This window comes from Ambystoma mexicanum, chromosome 4q (assembly GCF_040938575.1).
Source record: "Ambystoma mexicanum isolate Mex_15411 chromosome 4q, UKY_AmexF1_1, whole genome shotgun sequence".
Taxonomy (NCBI): domain Eukaryota; kingdom Metazoa; phylum Chordata; class Amphibia; order Caudata; family Ambystomatidae; genus Ambystoma; species Ambystoma mexicanum.
The window spans coordinates 109,579,413-109,594,636 of NC_090928.1; the positions used below are offsets into that span (position 1 = coordinate 109,579,413).

The 15,224-nt window shown below is 43.7% G+C and overlaps 1 protein-coding gene across 50 annotated transcripts in view; it reads right to left on the reverse strand.

Moving 5' to 3' along the window:
• Positions 1-15,224, reverse strand: part of TRDN (triadin) — a 1,596,486-nt gene that overhangs the window by 1,192,291 nt on the left and 388,971 nt on the right. For all 50 annotated transcript variants that reach the window (XM_069607588.1, XM_069607568.1, XM_069607599.1 and 47 more), the window contains one exon: positions 14,401-14,991. In XM_069607588.1, the coding sequence (XP_069463689.1) occupies positions 14,401-14,991 (591 nt within the window). The remainder of the gene's footprint in view (positions 1-14,400; positions 14,992-15,224) is intronic.

Consider the following 15,224-nt stretch of genomic DNA (forward strand, 5'->3'; position numbering starts at 1 on the left):
GTAGTAGTCGTATGCGGATGTCGCAAGTGTGGTTTCCAACTCTGATGGAACTTTCCTAGGATTTCCCGTGGAATCTCCAATTCGACCAACATCTGCTCATAGACCCAACTGGGTCATGTTATCCTCTGAGAGTGAAGGGAATACTCTGTCTGGTGGCATGCAAGGTATCAGGAAGAGATGATCTATGCTGGGAATTTTGGAACAAGCTGCAGGGCTCATTGCAGACTCTTGGGTGCCCTCTACTCGGAGGCGCTATGACACGGCTTGGAACAGGTGGTCGTCATGGTGCGAAAGGAGAGGTTTTCCTCCCGTTTCTGTCCCTGTAGTAGCAATCCTGAACTTCCTAGCTATGTTTTTTGGAAAAAAGTAAAGCTTTTAGGACAATAGGAGTATATTGGTCAGCAATATCAGCGGGTCACAAGCAAGTGGACTGCGCTCCAGTAGGGGACCACCCAGCAATAGTAAGGCTCATGAGAGGGGCTTGTTTCCGAGTACCCCAGGGCCGAGATAAAAGCAGACGTGGGACGTGGGACGTGAGTGTAGTACTACGTTCCTAACAGAATGGCAAACCATAAAATATCTATCCTTGACACAGCTTTCAGGGAAACTTTCTGTTATGTTTGATATTGAGTAGGAGAGTATCAGATGCCAGGGCCTTAGACATAGATAGGAAGGAGTACAGTCCAAATGGAATTACCTTCATTCTCACTAGCAGGATGAAGACTGTCTCCTTGTTAATCTCTTATCTGTGTCTGGTGGACAAGCCACAGCTTTGCGCTGCAGAGTTTATTCAGGAATATGAGTGTAAGACTGCAGAACTGTGGCCGACTGGTGTGTCGCAGCTGCTAATAGCACGCAGAAAGCCTTACAAAGCAGTAGGTGCAGCCACCATCGAGAGATGGGTCAGCAAGATCATGCAGCAAGCAGGGATTGATCTAGCACGGTTCTGAGCACACTTGGTGAGAGGGGCTATGGCATCCTAAGCATTCTCAACCAGGCAGGTCTGGGGAGATATCTTGCAAGCGGCAGATTGGGCCAGTGAAAGTGCTTTTAAAACATTCTATTTTAAACCAATACCATCCCGCCCAGGGAAGTCATTTCACCAAAATGCCAGTGGTAGCGGAAGTGACATCACACGACCCTTGACCTCTGATGACATCACAGGAGGTGAAGTCATTTGACCCCACCCCGAAGTGATATCGCGGGAAGCGATGGAGCTCAACCTTTCACTCCTTGACAAAACAGGAAGTGGCATCACATAGCATTGTCCCTAAGTACACTACGAAAAATATCTTTACGATATCACTATAATGTGATGTACATTTCATACAAGAATGGATCGCCATATGTATCGTTAGGATCAGTGTGTATAGACCCATATTACCAAATTACTGTGAATGCAAGCAGACGTCCATGGCCAAATGATAATGATGTGTTATTATATACCACTTACGCTTAAGCGCTTTATATAGAAAAAATATACACCCAATATCACCCAACCTGTATTGGTACTCATTTATCAACCTCAGAAGGATGAAAGGCTGAGTTGAGGTTTTTAAGAACAGACTAAGTCAGTGACTCACCCCCTGAAGTGTGCCTGAAATGAACCTTTAATGAGTCCAGCAATTATTGTATAGAATTCCAGGAAGAAACAATATTTGGTTTTCCGATTCTTTCTTATTTAGGGTCAGTGCTGAAAGTGTTAGGCTTGTGGCACCCCTGTTCTTTTTTTTCTTCTTTTTTTTAGAGGCCTGAACAAGAAAGCCAGCCACTCCAGAAGTAAAGAGCTACATGGTGCTGGCCACAGCCCAGGAGCTTGCATTAAAAAAACAACAACAAAAAAGGTTTTGTTAGGGGTAGCAAGGGAGACCACAGCGGTAGCAAGGGAGACCTCAGAGGTCGCAGTTGTGACCTCTGGCGACCCCTAAATGATGTCCCTGACTAGTGGCAGTGATAATAAAAGATTTGAACAAGCATAATGCTCGCCTCTGGTCTTGACATACAATAAACATTACCCCTACATAAGGCGTAGGTAGCCTTGATTCAATTAAAGACACGGAGGCGAGAATTTATTTCCTGCCCAGCTCATACACTGTATGGATATAAGTCATGCATGACAATCTTTTGCCCGTTGGAAAGTTTAGGGCAGAGCATTCTCCACCCTAATTACTTTGTTTCTGTTTGCTAGGAGATGACCAGAAGACTGTCTGACTGTGAATAGCAGGGATGATATCAGGAGACTGACGAAGCACCAGAGCGGTGCCCAGGCACAAATTGGAAGAGCCTACAAATGTCCAAAGAAGTTGTGACTATGCGGGCGGTTGCTTTTCAGTTTCAAGTTTAGGTGCAGTTCAGAGCATCCAAATAAGAGGAGTCGCAAAGAGAAGGAAGTGACAGATAGGCAGGCAGAGGAGGTGTCTTGGACTACAGAACGAGACTTTACAGAAGGGAAATGTAGTTTGAAAGAAAAAAAAGAAAATTAGTGTTTGAAGACATTTTCTGGTATTTTGTTGAATCTGCTGAAGAGTAGAATTAAAGAAGTTGAAGCATAATGGTTGTCTCTGTGTCTTTAAACAGAATCAAGACTCCCTGCGCAGTATGCAGGGGTAATCTTCATTCTTCCCAACCTTGTACACAAACAACTTCCCAGAGACAAACAGGTTTCTCTGATCCACCCCTCACACGTTGGCTAAAGACATCCTATACCCAACATACTATTTTCTGACTTGTACGGAAAGTGATTTACCTTCTTATGGATCTTAATGCAAGCATCAACTGTGCATCACACTGTATCAAACCTACATGGATCTGGCACTCCGGGGGTTGGGGGTTGCAGTGGGTGCATCCTGTCATTGGTGCGTCCAATCCTGACATGCAGATATAGTGGGGCATCTAGCATCCACTATGTTGTGAAGTAAGCCTGTTAATGCAGTTCCAATACCCATCCCTGCTCAAAGGGTCAGGTCATAACTTCCCACTTCACTTGTGGGTCTCTAGGGCTCCAAGCCATGTATATCAGTATCGACCTCAGCCGGTTGAAGAAGCTTTGCCAGGATTGATGGGAATGCAAAAAAAAAGTAAAGACATTTAGGGAGTATGAGCATCTTGGCCAGAGCAATTGTTCCCCAAGTGAACAATGGGAGATGACACCATCTGGTCCAATATCCCTCTATTAGCTCTAAGAGGGGGGGGGGGTGATTTTTAAGGAGTAAGGAAGAGTGGTCTCTATTGACTGTGATGCTCAAATATCTCACCTTCAGAGGTTCCCATCTGTATTCCCCCAGGTTATCTGGTTTAGGAGTACCACCCATCGGGGGAAGAGGGTGGATTTAGGCCAGTTTATTCGCAGCCCAGAGTAGGGACTACAATTAATGATCTCCTGAGTAAGAGATGGAACATTCTCCTGGGTGTCCTTGAGGTATAAAAGCACATCAGCTGAATTCAAGTAGATTATTTCCCACTGCCCCAACCCCCAGTGCTAAGCCTCTGTGGATGTGCTGCAGCCTGATCATGATAGCAAAGGGCTCCTTTGCAACTGTGAATAACAGCAGAGACAAGGGGGAACCGTGCCGGTACCCCTTCCATGGCTGAATTTATGAGAACAGCAACCTCACCTTATCACCCTGGCAGCGGGATTGGAGTGCAGCAACTGAATGATCACCAAACAGTTTCCATGCAGTCCCACTTTGCACTGCAAATAGGAAGTCCCAAGATAATGAATCGAAGGCCATTTTACCATCCAAAAAAGCTGCAACAGCATGTACTTACAGGTCAACCTGAAACAGCAACGCAACCAACCATTGCAGATTCAAGGTGGTAGATCTCATGGGGAGAAACCCAGACTGATTTCTGTGTATCAATGTAGATATGTGCTTGTTGACACGTGGTTGGCAATCATTTTGGTGAAAAATCTTTCTTTCTAATTTCAGGAGAGAAATTGGCCTATAGGAATTGCATAATGTGGCATCCATGTAAGGTTTCAACAGTAATGATATAAGGACTTCATTCATTGAGTCGGGGAGTCGCCTGGATTACATAGCATCCCTCCATGCATTGGACAAAAGCTGATTAGTTTGGAGCTGAAGTCTTTGTAAAGGTCCACATTTAGGCCATCTGATCCGGTGGCCTTCGAGGAGGGAAGTGACGAGATAACCTACAAGATATTCCTTGCTGATCATAGATGAATTACATTCTTCAAAAGCGTTCTGGTTAAGTTTTGGCATAAGAGTCTCCTGAAAGCAGCCAGAGATCACTTCCGTAGGTTTCACTGATGCAACCCCTTTCAGGGCTGTGTAATACTGATGCAACAATGTCACCCCCCCATCTGTCCTCAACACGCCCATCAGTTCCTTCAATATAGCAATCTCTGATCTCACCCTATGTCCCCTAATCAGCCAGGCCACGTACGATCAACCTCCACATAGCAGCATGCTGCAGAGAACCAATAAATAGTGCTTTGTCATTAGAGCTGTCCATCAAGTTTTCTAGGTCCTTGATTTCAAGCACCAGGGACGCTAGTTTCCTTATGATGACCTTAACAACCTCATTCTCGTGTACAATAAATATTCTACTAGTATAAGTTTTCAAGGCCTCCAAGATCATGAATTTGCTACACGCTGATCCCAAATTTGCTTCAAAGAAATGCTCCATGGCTTTGGCCATCTCAGTTTCATCAACAAGCTCCTGGATTGTTGCTGCCTTAAAATGCCATGGCCCAGGTTCCCAGGAGAGAGAGCATTTCAAAGGGTTATGGTCCAAATATGTTCTGAGAAGCAACTCACAGTTTGTTGTTTGGCATACTAACAGATGGAGGAGCAGGTCTATCCTAGAGTGCATGTCATGCACTAAGAATGAAAAGAAAAATTCCCAAGCATCTGGGTTTAATGTACGCCAAAGATCGATCAGCAAAAGCTGCTCCATACTATGGTGGATCTCCTGAGCTGCCCCGCAGAGAGACCTGGGGGAATTGCTTGGTCTGTCTTTGGTGTTATCCAGAATAATATTAGAGTCTCCAGCCCAGATAATGTGAGAATTCAAATATTTTAGGCCTACATCCGTGACTCTACTAAAGAACTCGGCGTCATCAATATTAGGTGCATCTACATTTAGTATCAAGATTTTCATCTTCACCAAGCTCCCTGAAATGATGTCATGATGGCCGTTGGCATTTTCTTCCTGACTAGGGGCTGGCAAAGGAAGAGCCATATGCACCAGTGTAATCACTGGAATTAGAGGAACAGAGGTACAGAGCTATATTATCGAGAGGAGATCCAGGCCTTTGCAAAGGACTCATTGCTCACTCCCAGCAAATGGATCTCCTGAAGAAGTGCAATTTTGATGCCTTGACTCTCCAGGTGCACCTTAATATTCCTAGCTTTAATCACATTGTTCAGACCCTTTACATTCCAGCTAAGTAGGGAAACACTTTCTGGCTCTCTCATGAGCCCTTGGATACCCTCAATGGGTTTTACATCCTTAGTCGGGCAACATGAGTATTCCATGCAGCATTGTTTGCTGCACTATTGGAACAACTAAACCGGCCCAACAGGGAAACCAAACTCCCGTCCCTCCCCATATCCCCACCCCAGTACCAGCCCCCAATTCATAGTGAAAACCCTCCCCAAAACCCACAACTGTAACATCAGGCAACTGCCCCATGGGGCCCGAGGAGCTGTCCGATGACCTCCCTCCTCTCTGGGAGGCCCCCCTGCACTATTAGGCAAATGTCACTCAGTATGATCTAATTGGTTAAATTCCTTAAAAAGTAAATAATAAACCACCTATCAATGAATATGATAGGAGGAAACAGAGCAGGAATCACTAGGTATTAGGAACAGTGGTAACCCCTCCAACTCTCCCTGGCAGCAGAAAGCTTGCATACAATTGACAGAACTGACTGAAATCCTACCATTACCTTGGGGCCCGCGTCTCCTGGCAGAGTCCATAAAGGAGGCATTTTCCTCCGGGTTGGAAAAAAGAGAGATTTGACTTCATGAATAGCCTAGAATAGAGGGCAAAAGAATTGCATATTTCAAACCCCTCTCACACAGCCTATGTCTTGCTGATCAAAATGTCTGCCTGGCTATCTGCAGGTCAAGCATGAAGTCTGTATAAAAGAAAATAAAGGTTCCCTGATCAATTAGCTGCCCCAGCTCATGAGGTCGACAAGGGATTGTGTTTCTGTCCCTATAATGCAACAGGTGGAAAATAACAGGTCCTTGATTTTAGCCAGGTTTTGGGGCAAAAGCCAAAGACCTGTGTTCTCTTTCCAAAAGAAATCAGGACGAAAGCGCCAGATCCTGCAGTACCTCCTTGATAAAGCCCTCAATGAAGGCCTCCATATTTGGATGGTGTGACCCTTCTGGAAGGCCAAGAATCTGGATGTTGTTTCTGTGGGATCTCACCTCAGGTCTTCGTTCTTAGCTTTAATGGCCTTCACCTCCTTATATAGAGCGAGCACCTGGTTCCGCGACTCCACACTCTTGTCTTTCAAGGAGCATATCCGGTAATCGGCCACGGAAATGAGAATACTTTCATTATTGATCCTTTGTTGCATCCGCTCCATCTTAAAGACCAGGTTATCTAGTTTCACTCTGACAGAGTCGAAACCAACCTTCACCTGGGACATAGTAACGCCCAGTCTGATGAAGGTAACACATCTATTAGTTGTACACTAGACTATAATCTTTCCTACTATCTGGGTAAATAAACAATGATTAATACACAAAGGAAATAAATAAACCCGCTGGTTACATCACTTCATGAGAGTGGCCTCAAATCCATCCCAATAGTAGTTCTGAAATCAAACAATATATCCTACTCTTAAAATTTTATAAGCATTTAAGTTAAAAAAAAACTATTGAATATTTTAAAAACAAAGAGCAAAATCAATTTTTAAAACCATACCACTACAAAAAACAAGGCGCATTTGGAATAATCAGTGCATTAAATCATCCAATCACAGATACATATGTCTGTAACATGCACTTCGAAATAACCTAGACAGAGTTTTAGGGAATTTAATAATGGATTATAAGCAATTTGTGCTTCAACATACAATTTTGCACCCCCTGCCCATACTTTCCCTCCCCTCTTATCCTTTTAGGTTTCTGTATTAGATGGTCTGCATGATAGAACAACAACTCTCTGTGAATGATATCAGAAACCCATCTATCCTCTTGTGTGGTCATGCCAAATATGTTTTTTTTTGCCCCTGAGGAAAATCCAAGCATCTTTTGAGCAAATAGGACAGAAAGATGGAGGATATTATCGTATAGGAAGGTGTATTTGAACACAACTGTATTGAGTCGAAGATTCGGAACATGTGTCAGTCACTACCTTGTAACCTTATGCTTTGAACGTGTTACAGACATTTTATGTGTGACTGGATAATGTAATGCACTGATTATTTTACATACTCTATGTTTTTGTACTGATATGGTATTAGGAATTGATTTTGTTTTTTGAGTATGACATTTTAAATAACATTTGAATAAAAATGTCTATGTAATTTTATGAGTAGGGCATATCATTTGATTTCAGGACTACTATTGTGATGGATTGGAGAGCACTCTCAAGAAGAAATGTAACCCATGGGTGTATTTCTTTTCTTTGTGCATTAATCATTCTTTACTCACCCAGATAGTAGGAACATTATATGCCTGGTTTTAAATAATTCTGTGAAGACAGGTTATTTTGAAACCATTGTTTCTTTTTGTCCCATTGTGAGGGCAGGTAACACCATCCCAAGAGAGACAGTCACTCCACAGAAAGGTGTCCTCGGAACAGGAATCAAAATGGTACACCATTCACAAAAGGTGCTGCCTCATACCAGGGTGTTGCATATCAAAAGGGACTTTGATTCTATTAAAAAGGGAAGAGGGTGGTGTTAATGTTGACAGAGGGAGCTTCTTGCAGCTGGAGGAAGGTGTCCTTTCTCTGACCTTTTTACTCCCACTTCCCCCTTTGCTTCCACACTCTCCTCACCTGAGCTGCTTGAGTCGAAGGCTATGGTGGACAGGTTTCGCCTGGCGATGTAGTCTTTCGCCTTTTTTGGTGGTAATTGCCTGTCACGGAGGGAAGCCACAGTGAACGCTGATGGAACAACACGCCTGTGGCTCCCTCCCCGGGAGCAAGCCGATACACAAGGGAAAAAGCCAAGGGAAAAAGGCAAGCGGCAGAAAAAACCCTTGTCAGGCGCCAAACTGCACCCTGTCCGACTCCAAGTATGAACTTCCGAAGTGATGTAGCAGGAAGAGGTGTGGACTCAAAACGGCAGGGATCCGTAGCAAACTTGAAGCCAGAAGGCGTGACTGGTAACCAAAGCAGCCCGTTAGGACACAGGAAGTAGGGACTCCGGTAAGATAAGAGAAAGCTGAATAATAGGAAGAAGACTGGATTCCAATAGGAGAGGAACCCAAAGTAAACAGAGAGGAGAGAGCAGAAAGAGCAAAGGCACCGGGTCTCAAAAGAGAGAGACTCGACCCGGACGAAGGAACCGGAATGAAACAGATAAGAGACAAAGTAACGAAGAGAAGGAAAACTTCGTAGAGAGGACGAAGTTTAAGACGGAAACAAAAGCACTGACGATCCAGACGGAGTGTCAGCAGCAAGCGTAAACCGGGAAGCTGGGAACACTATCCAGAGGGGATGCAACGCAGCGTTCACCGGAAGGAGGAGGAATAAATACTCCCGGCAGGCTCTGCGCTGAGGGAACTGGGATGGCTGCTAGAGCCGTAACAATAGAGAAAGGACTACAAGTCTCTAAACCCATACTGCCAGCGATACCGCAGAAGTATCCGCCAGTCTCAGCGGCGGCGGATGACAGAAGGTTACCCAATTTTGTTTCTCTCTTCCGCTAGCTTTCCTTCCTGTGCCCTCCACTTCCTGTAGCACAAAGCACTTTGGGTGTGCAGTGAGCAGGAAAAGACCACGTGTTCCGAGGACTTGGAGTGGAATTTTAAATCAGGCCTTTTCACCAATCACCTGCAGGCTTTTGCCTTTAAAACAAGGGGTTTCCCACTCCTTGTTTGAAAGATCTCTGGACTTCAAACCTTCAAGAAGATTTTGTCAGACATTGTTGGGAGAACAATCCTTTCCAAAGTCCTCCAGTTCAGAGGCTAAGGCAAGAGTCCACAGAACTGACAACCTGTCCCCTTTCCTTCCCTATGGCCCATTGGGGTTGACCTGCAGCTGGAGCAAGACATGCACCTCTACCAACCACACTGCTGTTTCTGAACATCACTATGCAAAAGAACCTCTGAACTTGTGTTAATGAGCCTGAAATCAAGGACTACACTTGCCCCTGAGACCCAAAGTGGGACTCACAGCTCCTGAGAGCCAAGACAGACAGGATTCCTGCTCTTCCTCTGTCGAAGCACTGCAAGCTGTGATTAGGCTCATTTGGCACTGTTTTCAGCCAACAGTATCCTACGGAGCGAGCTTTGGCACTTGCTGACCTTCGAACCAAAGTAGTGTACATTTTAACTGGTTCACTGCCGCACCCTGCCAGCTGAAACCTGCCATTGCCTTGGCTCGAACAAAGAAGCATTGCTGCACCAGCATCACTCGAACAGCTATTCAAACCTCTAGCCTCTTCTTCGCTGATCAAGTCGATGATCAAGCTCATCCTGGAGCTCTTCATGAACTGAATCCTTCAAGCACAGCAGCAAACTACTCTCCTGCACATCCCGTCATCAATTTAAACGAAACCTGGTGACATCCACAACCCAAATTGTTCGAGCATCGATTTGAACCACACTCTACTTCTGTTTCACTACGCCTCAACATCTGTTTGCTGATGGACTACCACAACTGCTGCATTTTGAGGCAAATCAAAAAACAAAACAATACAGAGAAGCCAGGTTTATGCTTTTGTCAAACCACCAAGACAATACAGAGGGAATTATTGCCTGATAACTGCCACCCGGTGCATTGAGGGCACCAGAGACTGGCTAGATCACTTTAATCCCTTTTTCAATTCAAGAAGATATTCTTTCTGAGAATATATTGGGGTTTTATTGCCCCCCTCCCTCCTGTCTCATTTACCCAGAGTGCTGCATCGTGCTATCAGGCATATTCTGTCTTCTCTATATAGGGGTGTTTTTTAATAGTGTTTTCTATTTAGTTACTATTGAATATGCTGTGTTTAATTAAAGTATGTACATTTGTTACAGAACCTTGATTGGACATTCCTTTATTTTGGTATGTTATACTTCACTGTTTGAGATGCTACTGTTTCACATTTTCACCCCTCTTGAGAGTATACCCTTCCCTTGGTCCGCGATACCATGAAAGGTGAAGGAGGTATATGTTGTTTTACCTGTATGATTGGGTTCACTATAGGTTTGTAGAAGTGTGAGGGTTGAGTAGGCGCTTTAGCCTCTACTCATCCTAGCACATCTGCAGGGCAGAAGGCAATGTGTCACATAAACGCGTTGACCTCACCAAACCATTCATGTTACTCACTGACAGTGGTCTTCAGCCACTCCCACTTCACAATTTACCCTTGAAAGGAAACACTCTGTTAGAACATGGCCTTCAGCCATAACCTAGATTCCATTACAACTTCAGAAGTACCCACTGCCTTAGTAAACATGCCATTTGGCCCTGCCCCAGGCTTGTCTCATTGGACACTTTTAAGTTGTATATCCTCAAATATCAGCAACACTCATTTGTCATAGAAAGTGTTTAGGTACTTTCCTCTAGACAATGATCAAAGTAAAATGGTCACTGAGCCTCCCAATCATCAAGCCCAAAGGCCACTTTACCCTGAGCAGTGCGACTTCCACCAGAACCCCCAAAGTGACCACTGCCTGAGTAAAGCCAGTAGCCCTGTCCAAAGATCTGATGCAGTGCCACTTTAGACATTTTATAGAGCCTTGAGTTCTACAGAGGGGAATTGTCATAGAAACTGAGCAATGACCAGGATAAAAAGGTCACATGCTGCCTGCAGCAATTGTATCTTATTGTAGCATAGCCAAAGCTACTCACAGTCATTAGACATCACCATTGACAAGACCCACTTCCCACTTAACACTGTCCACTTGCCAATTTTCCTATGCATCGTCTTTATCCACATCCAACCATCCATCAATCTTACGAAAGAGGTCATTGGGCATCTAGTATAACTAGGTCAGTGTAGGTGCACCCTATTATACATCCACAAGCAACAGAGCTTACCAAACCACCCATATTACTTATTGACACTAATATGTATCCATTAACATTGTCCCCTTCACCCTGACTAGTTCCAGGCCGTACCCACTGGTTATTTTGGAGTTGTAATAGAGCCTCACAATTACTAAAGGCCATATGCCATAAAAAATGGCCCCTGGCAAAAGTAAAGTGGCCACTGGGCCTGACCGGCAGCCCGGCCCATTAGCCACTTTTTACTGGTCTGACAATCACTGCATAAGTGGTAATGAGCTTCCCTTTCATCAAGCCACTAGATCTTGCCACTGGCCGGACTAAATGGCTCTTAAGAATTGTTATACACCCTATGATATCGCAAAAAGGCGGTGTTTCCAAGAAACTGGGAACTGGTCACGGTAAAACTGTCACCTACATCCTTCAGCAGTGGCAACTTTTCGTACCTTGCAAAAGCTACTCATATAGTCTGTAGACCTCACCTTTGACAAGACCCACTGCTGAGTGTCCACTGACGACATTGCATATGCATCTCCTTTGTCCACAGCCAACCCTTCATAAATCTTAGCAAAGTGGCTACTGAGCCTGTACCAGATCCAGAACAATACCTGCTTGCTTATGCCTGCATGGATGTATACGTTATGTTGGTCCAACAGCCAGAAGTTGAGACTTGAAATGTTGTCTTCCATAGAACAGCCACCACATTTTAGTCAGTACATGAAATAAGGGAACACTATGTTGTCTCCTTGTTTGGCTGATTTTGCCATGCCACAATTTAGCTGTGCAAGCTGATCTAAATTAGTAGCAATGTTGTCTTCCATTAGATGCACACGGACGGCTGGTATTTGGGATTGAGGTCATTGACTGAAGGTTTCCTGGTAGCCCATCTACATGTCCATGTTTTACGATCATCACCATTGAAGCAGCGCAATGCTTCATTTCTTCCTTCAGCCTATTATGTAACTCTACCCTGAGGAAAAGATTTTCAAGTACTTGATATACCCAGGAGATGCACTTGCAGTTGGTGATTGTAAGATTTGGTATTGTGAAAAACAGGAAGTCCTGGCTGTCCCTTCTTCAATGTGTGGATTTGTTGACCAAATTGCTAGAAAACAAGATGATCCAATTTGCGGTCTAGATACCGAGCCCCAGAAACCCAAGGCACAAAAGTTGAGCACAAAAGCGTGACATGCTGTGCATAAGGCTTCCTGGGTCGCAGTGTCCAGACCACGAGAGGTTGCAGCCGGAGTCCAGAGACTGCAGCAGGTAAGTGGTGAGGGGGCGGCAGTGGCTGTAGGGCAACAGAGGATGCTGTGCAGCATTAGGGAGCTCTCGGGGATGGCATCCAAAGGGACAGGTTGAGGCCAGGTTGCCAACGGTCGAACCTACAGAATACAACCTTTTGGTGTGGAATCCACAGTTTTGGCCTTGTGTAACCAGCATTCGGGCAGAGATCCAATTATCCATATCTGCTACAAATTCTTGACGTAGGTGTTGGTGGGGTCACCTATACCTAATCAGAGGTCACCCAATGGAATAATCCTTTTGATACTAGGACTATATGTTGGATTAGGTCCAACTGGTCAGATGGATTGTTGAGTGCACTTACATTGGGGTGGTGGTAAATGAGTGCACAGATGAAGGATATAGTTGGACTTGTAACATATTTAATGACTAGATCAGGGGTCTGCAACCTTTGGGTCTCCGAATGTGTTGGCTACAGCTGCTATCAGCCCTAGCCAGCGTAGTCAATGGTGAGGGATTGTGAGATCCATATTAGATTTTTTAAGGAGTCGATGTAAAGACCATCAAGAATTTGGCAATATATAGGGCATCATAACGAGTTTGACAGTGAATTACTGCCGCATTCATTTACCATTAGTATCACTCCATTACAGGAATTATTGCCTCCATGGGGATTTGAGAGAATTTACTGCGAGCAATGTTTCTGCCATGGTAAATCCTGCATAGTTTGAAGGTAAAGTGGGGGTGTTACCTCCAGCTGTATGCTGGAATTATCTCCCATTCATCAGTAATCTTGTAATGTTGTGTTGTGGTGACAGTGTCATTAAATCAATTAGCACCAAAAAAGAAAAATCGCAATGATGGATTTACTGCCCCTTTTTTACTGCACCGTCAAACTTGGACATGGACTTACTCAGGGTTTCTCAGTAGGAAAGCCTGTTTTAAAGCAGCTTTTACCATACATGAATAAACCCATAACCTGACAGTCTTAGGGTCTCTGACGGCGCATTGGTATTTGCATCTGTGAAGAGGTATCAGGTTAGGTAAACCAGTTTAAGTAAAAGAACATTTTCTTGTCCTGGTGCCAGAAATGCAGGAAAGAAATGTGGGTCTCGAAGTCAGCAAGGAGACTGCCAAAAGAACCCTACTCTTCTGAATGCTTTGCATGCAGAAAGACCTTGAAAAGCACAGTCGTTGAATATCATTGAACAGTGTGGCTTTTGTGATGAAAGTGGCTTATGTCTTGATAAAATACAGCCCTCTTTCTCCCGCCCATCCTCACCTGGAAGCATATGTGGAAAGATGGGGCATTTGCCTTTTACATGCATGATTCTCCTAGGTTCATGGAGATATCCATGATAATGTTGGTGTTGTGAAAGCTCAGTCTTGCCTTATGCCCATTTGGCTGTCGCCCCCTAACAACAACCATTATCAACATCTATTAGGTGAAGTACACTTGGGAGCCAGTCTTGGTTGTGTACTGGCCTACATGAGGTGCAATATTAAAGCTAAAAGCTGTGACCAGCATTTTCCCTTCACAGGAGGCTAGCAGGTAGCAGCGGTTCTCCTGTATCCCACCAATATTTCTCACATTATACCCCAAGGAAGACATAATTGAGGATGTGCTTTCACAATCTTCACTGCCACTAGAACCAAAAGGGGTAGGGTAGTGAACTGCAGCCTTGTGCTGAGGGATACCTGACACTGTTTCAAGGATTCTTGACATTGAGTAAAGGACTTGTTTCAGTGTGTAGGGACCCTCCGCTGGTACACGCATTCCATGTAATGTAGTAGGATTCATGACTGCGCATCTGATGTCTGGATGAAAACCCTCAGTGGAAGCATGCCAAGGAAGGTACCCTTGCATGAGAAGATTTTATGAACAAGAGGATTAGTATGCACATGAATTCTCTGGTACAATATAACAGCAGCAATATCATTGGAGAGTTTGGCAGGCAGTGCAAGCAAGTGCGATTTCTAGACACATATTTAGAATATGTCACATACCTGTTGGATGTGTTTTCTTTTCAGTTTTTTCTTTCTTTTCAGTTTTTTCTTTCTTTTCAGTTTTTTCTTTTTTTTCAACTGGTACTTTCTTTAAAGATGTATCTGTTCTTTCCGTTTTTTCTTTCTTTTCAGATAGTACTTTCTTTGGAGATTTTTCTTTTTTTTCAGTTTTTTCTTTCTTTACAGTTGTTTGCTTTTTTTCTGCAGTTGGTTTCTTTTCTAGTTTAGGTTTTTTCACTACTGCTTCTTTCTTTTCTATGTTTTCCTTCTTTTCAACCTTTTCTTTCGTTTCTGTTTTTTCTTTCTCTTCTGTTTTCACTTTGATTTCAGGTTTTGTTTTCTTTTCATGTTTCTCTTTTGTGTCTGTGCTTGCTTTGTTTTTTGGCTTATCTTTATTTTCTGTTTTTTCTTTTATTTCATGTTTTTCTTTCTTAGCTTCTTTTTCTTTTGTTGCTGTTTTCAACTTCTTCTCTTTTGTCTCTGGTTGTGTTTTCTCTTCGAGTTTTTCTTTGACCACATGTTTTTCTCTCAAAGGTGTTTTTTCTTTCTTTTCAGGTTTGTCTCTCTTTGCTGGAATTTCTTTGTGAACAGCTACAATGTAGGGACATTAAAGTTAAAGTTAAATAAAACACTCTAATTGCAAGTTCAGGCTGTTTACGTACTTTATTTTGAGGAAATGCTATTACTTTACATAATGTTTAACTAAAAGTTAGTGTCTCCACTTGAAATATATAATAGACATGGTCAGCCTTTTAGTTGATAGCATGTGTTTCTTCCAGTATCCCTAACTTTATATCACGTAAGTAGCTCAGTCAATGGTATCC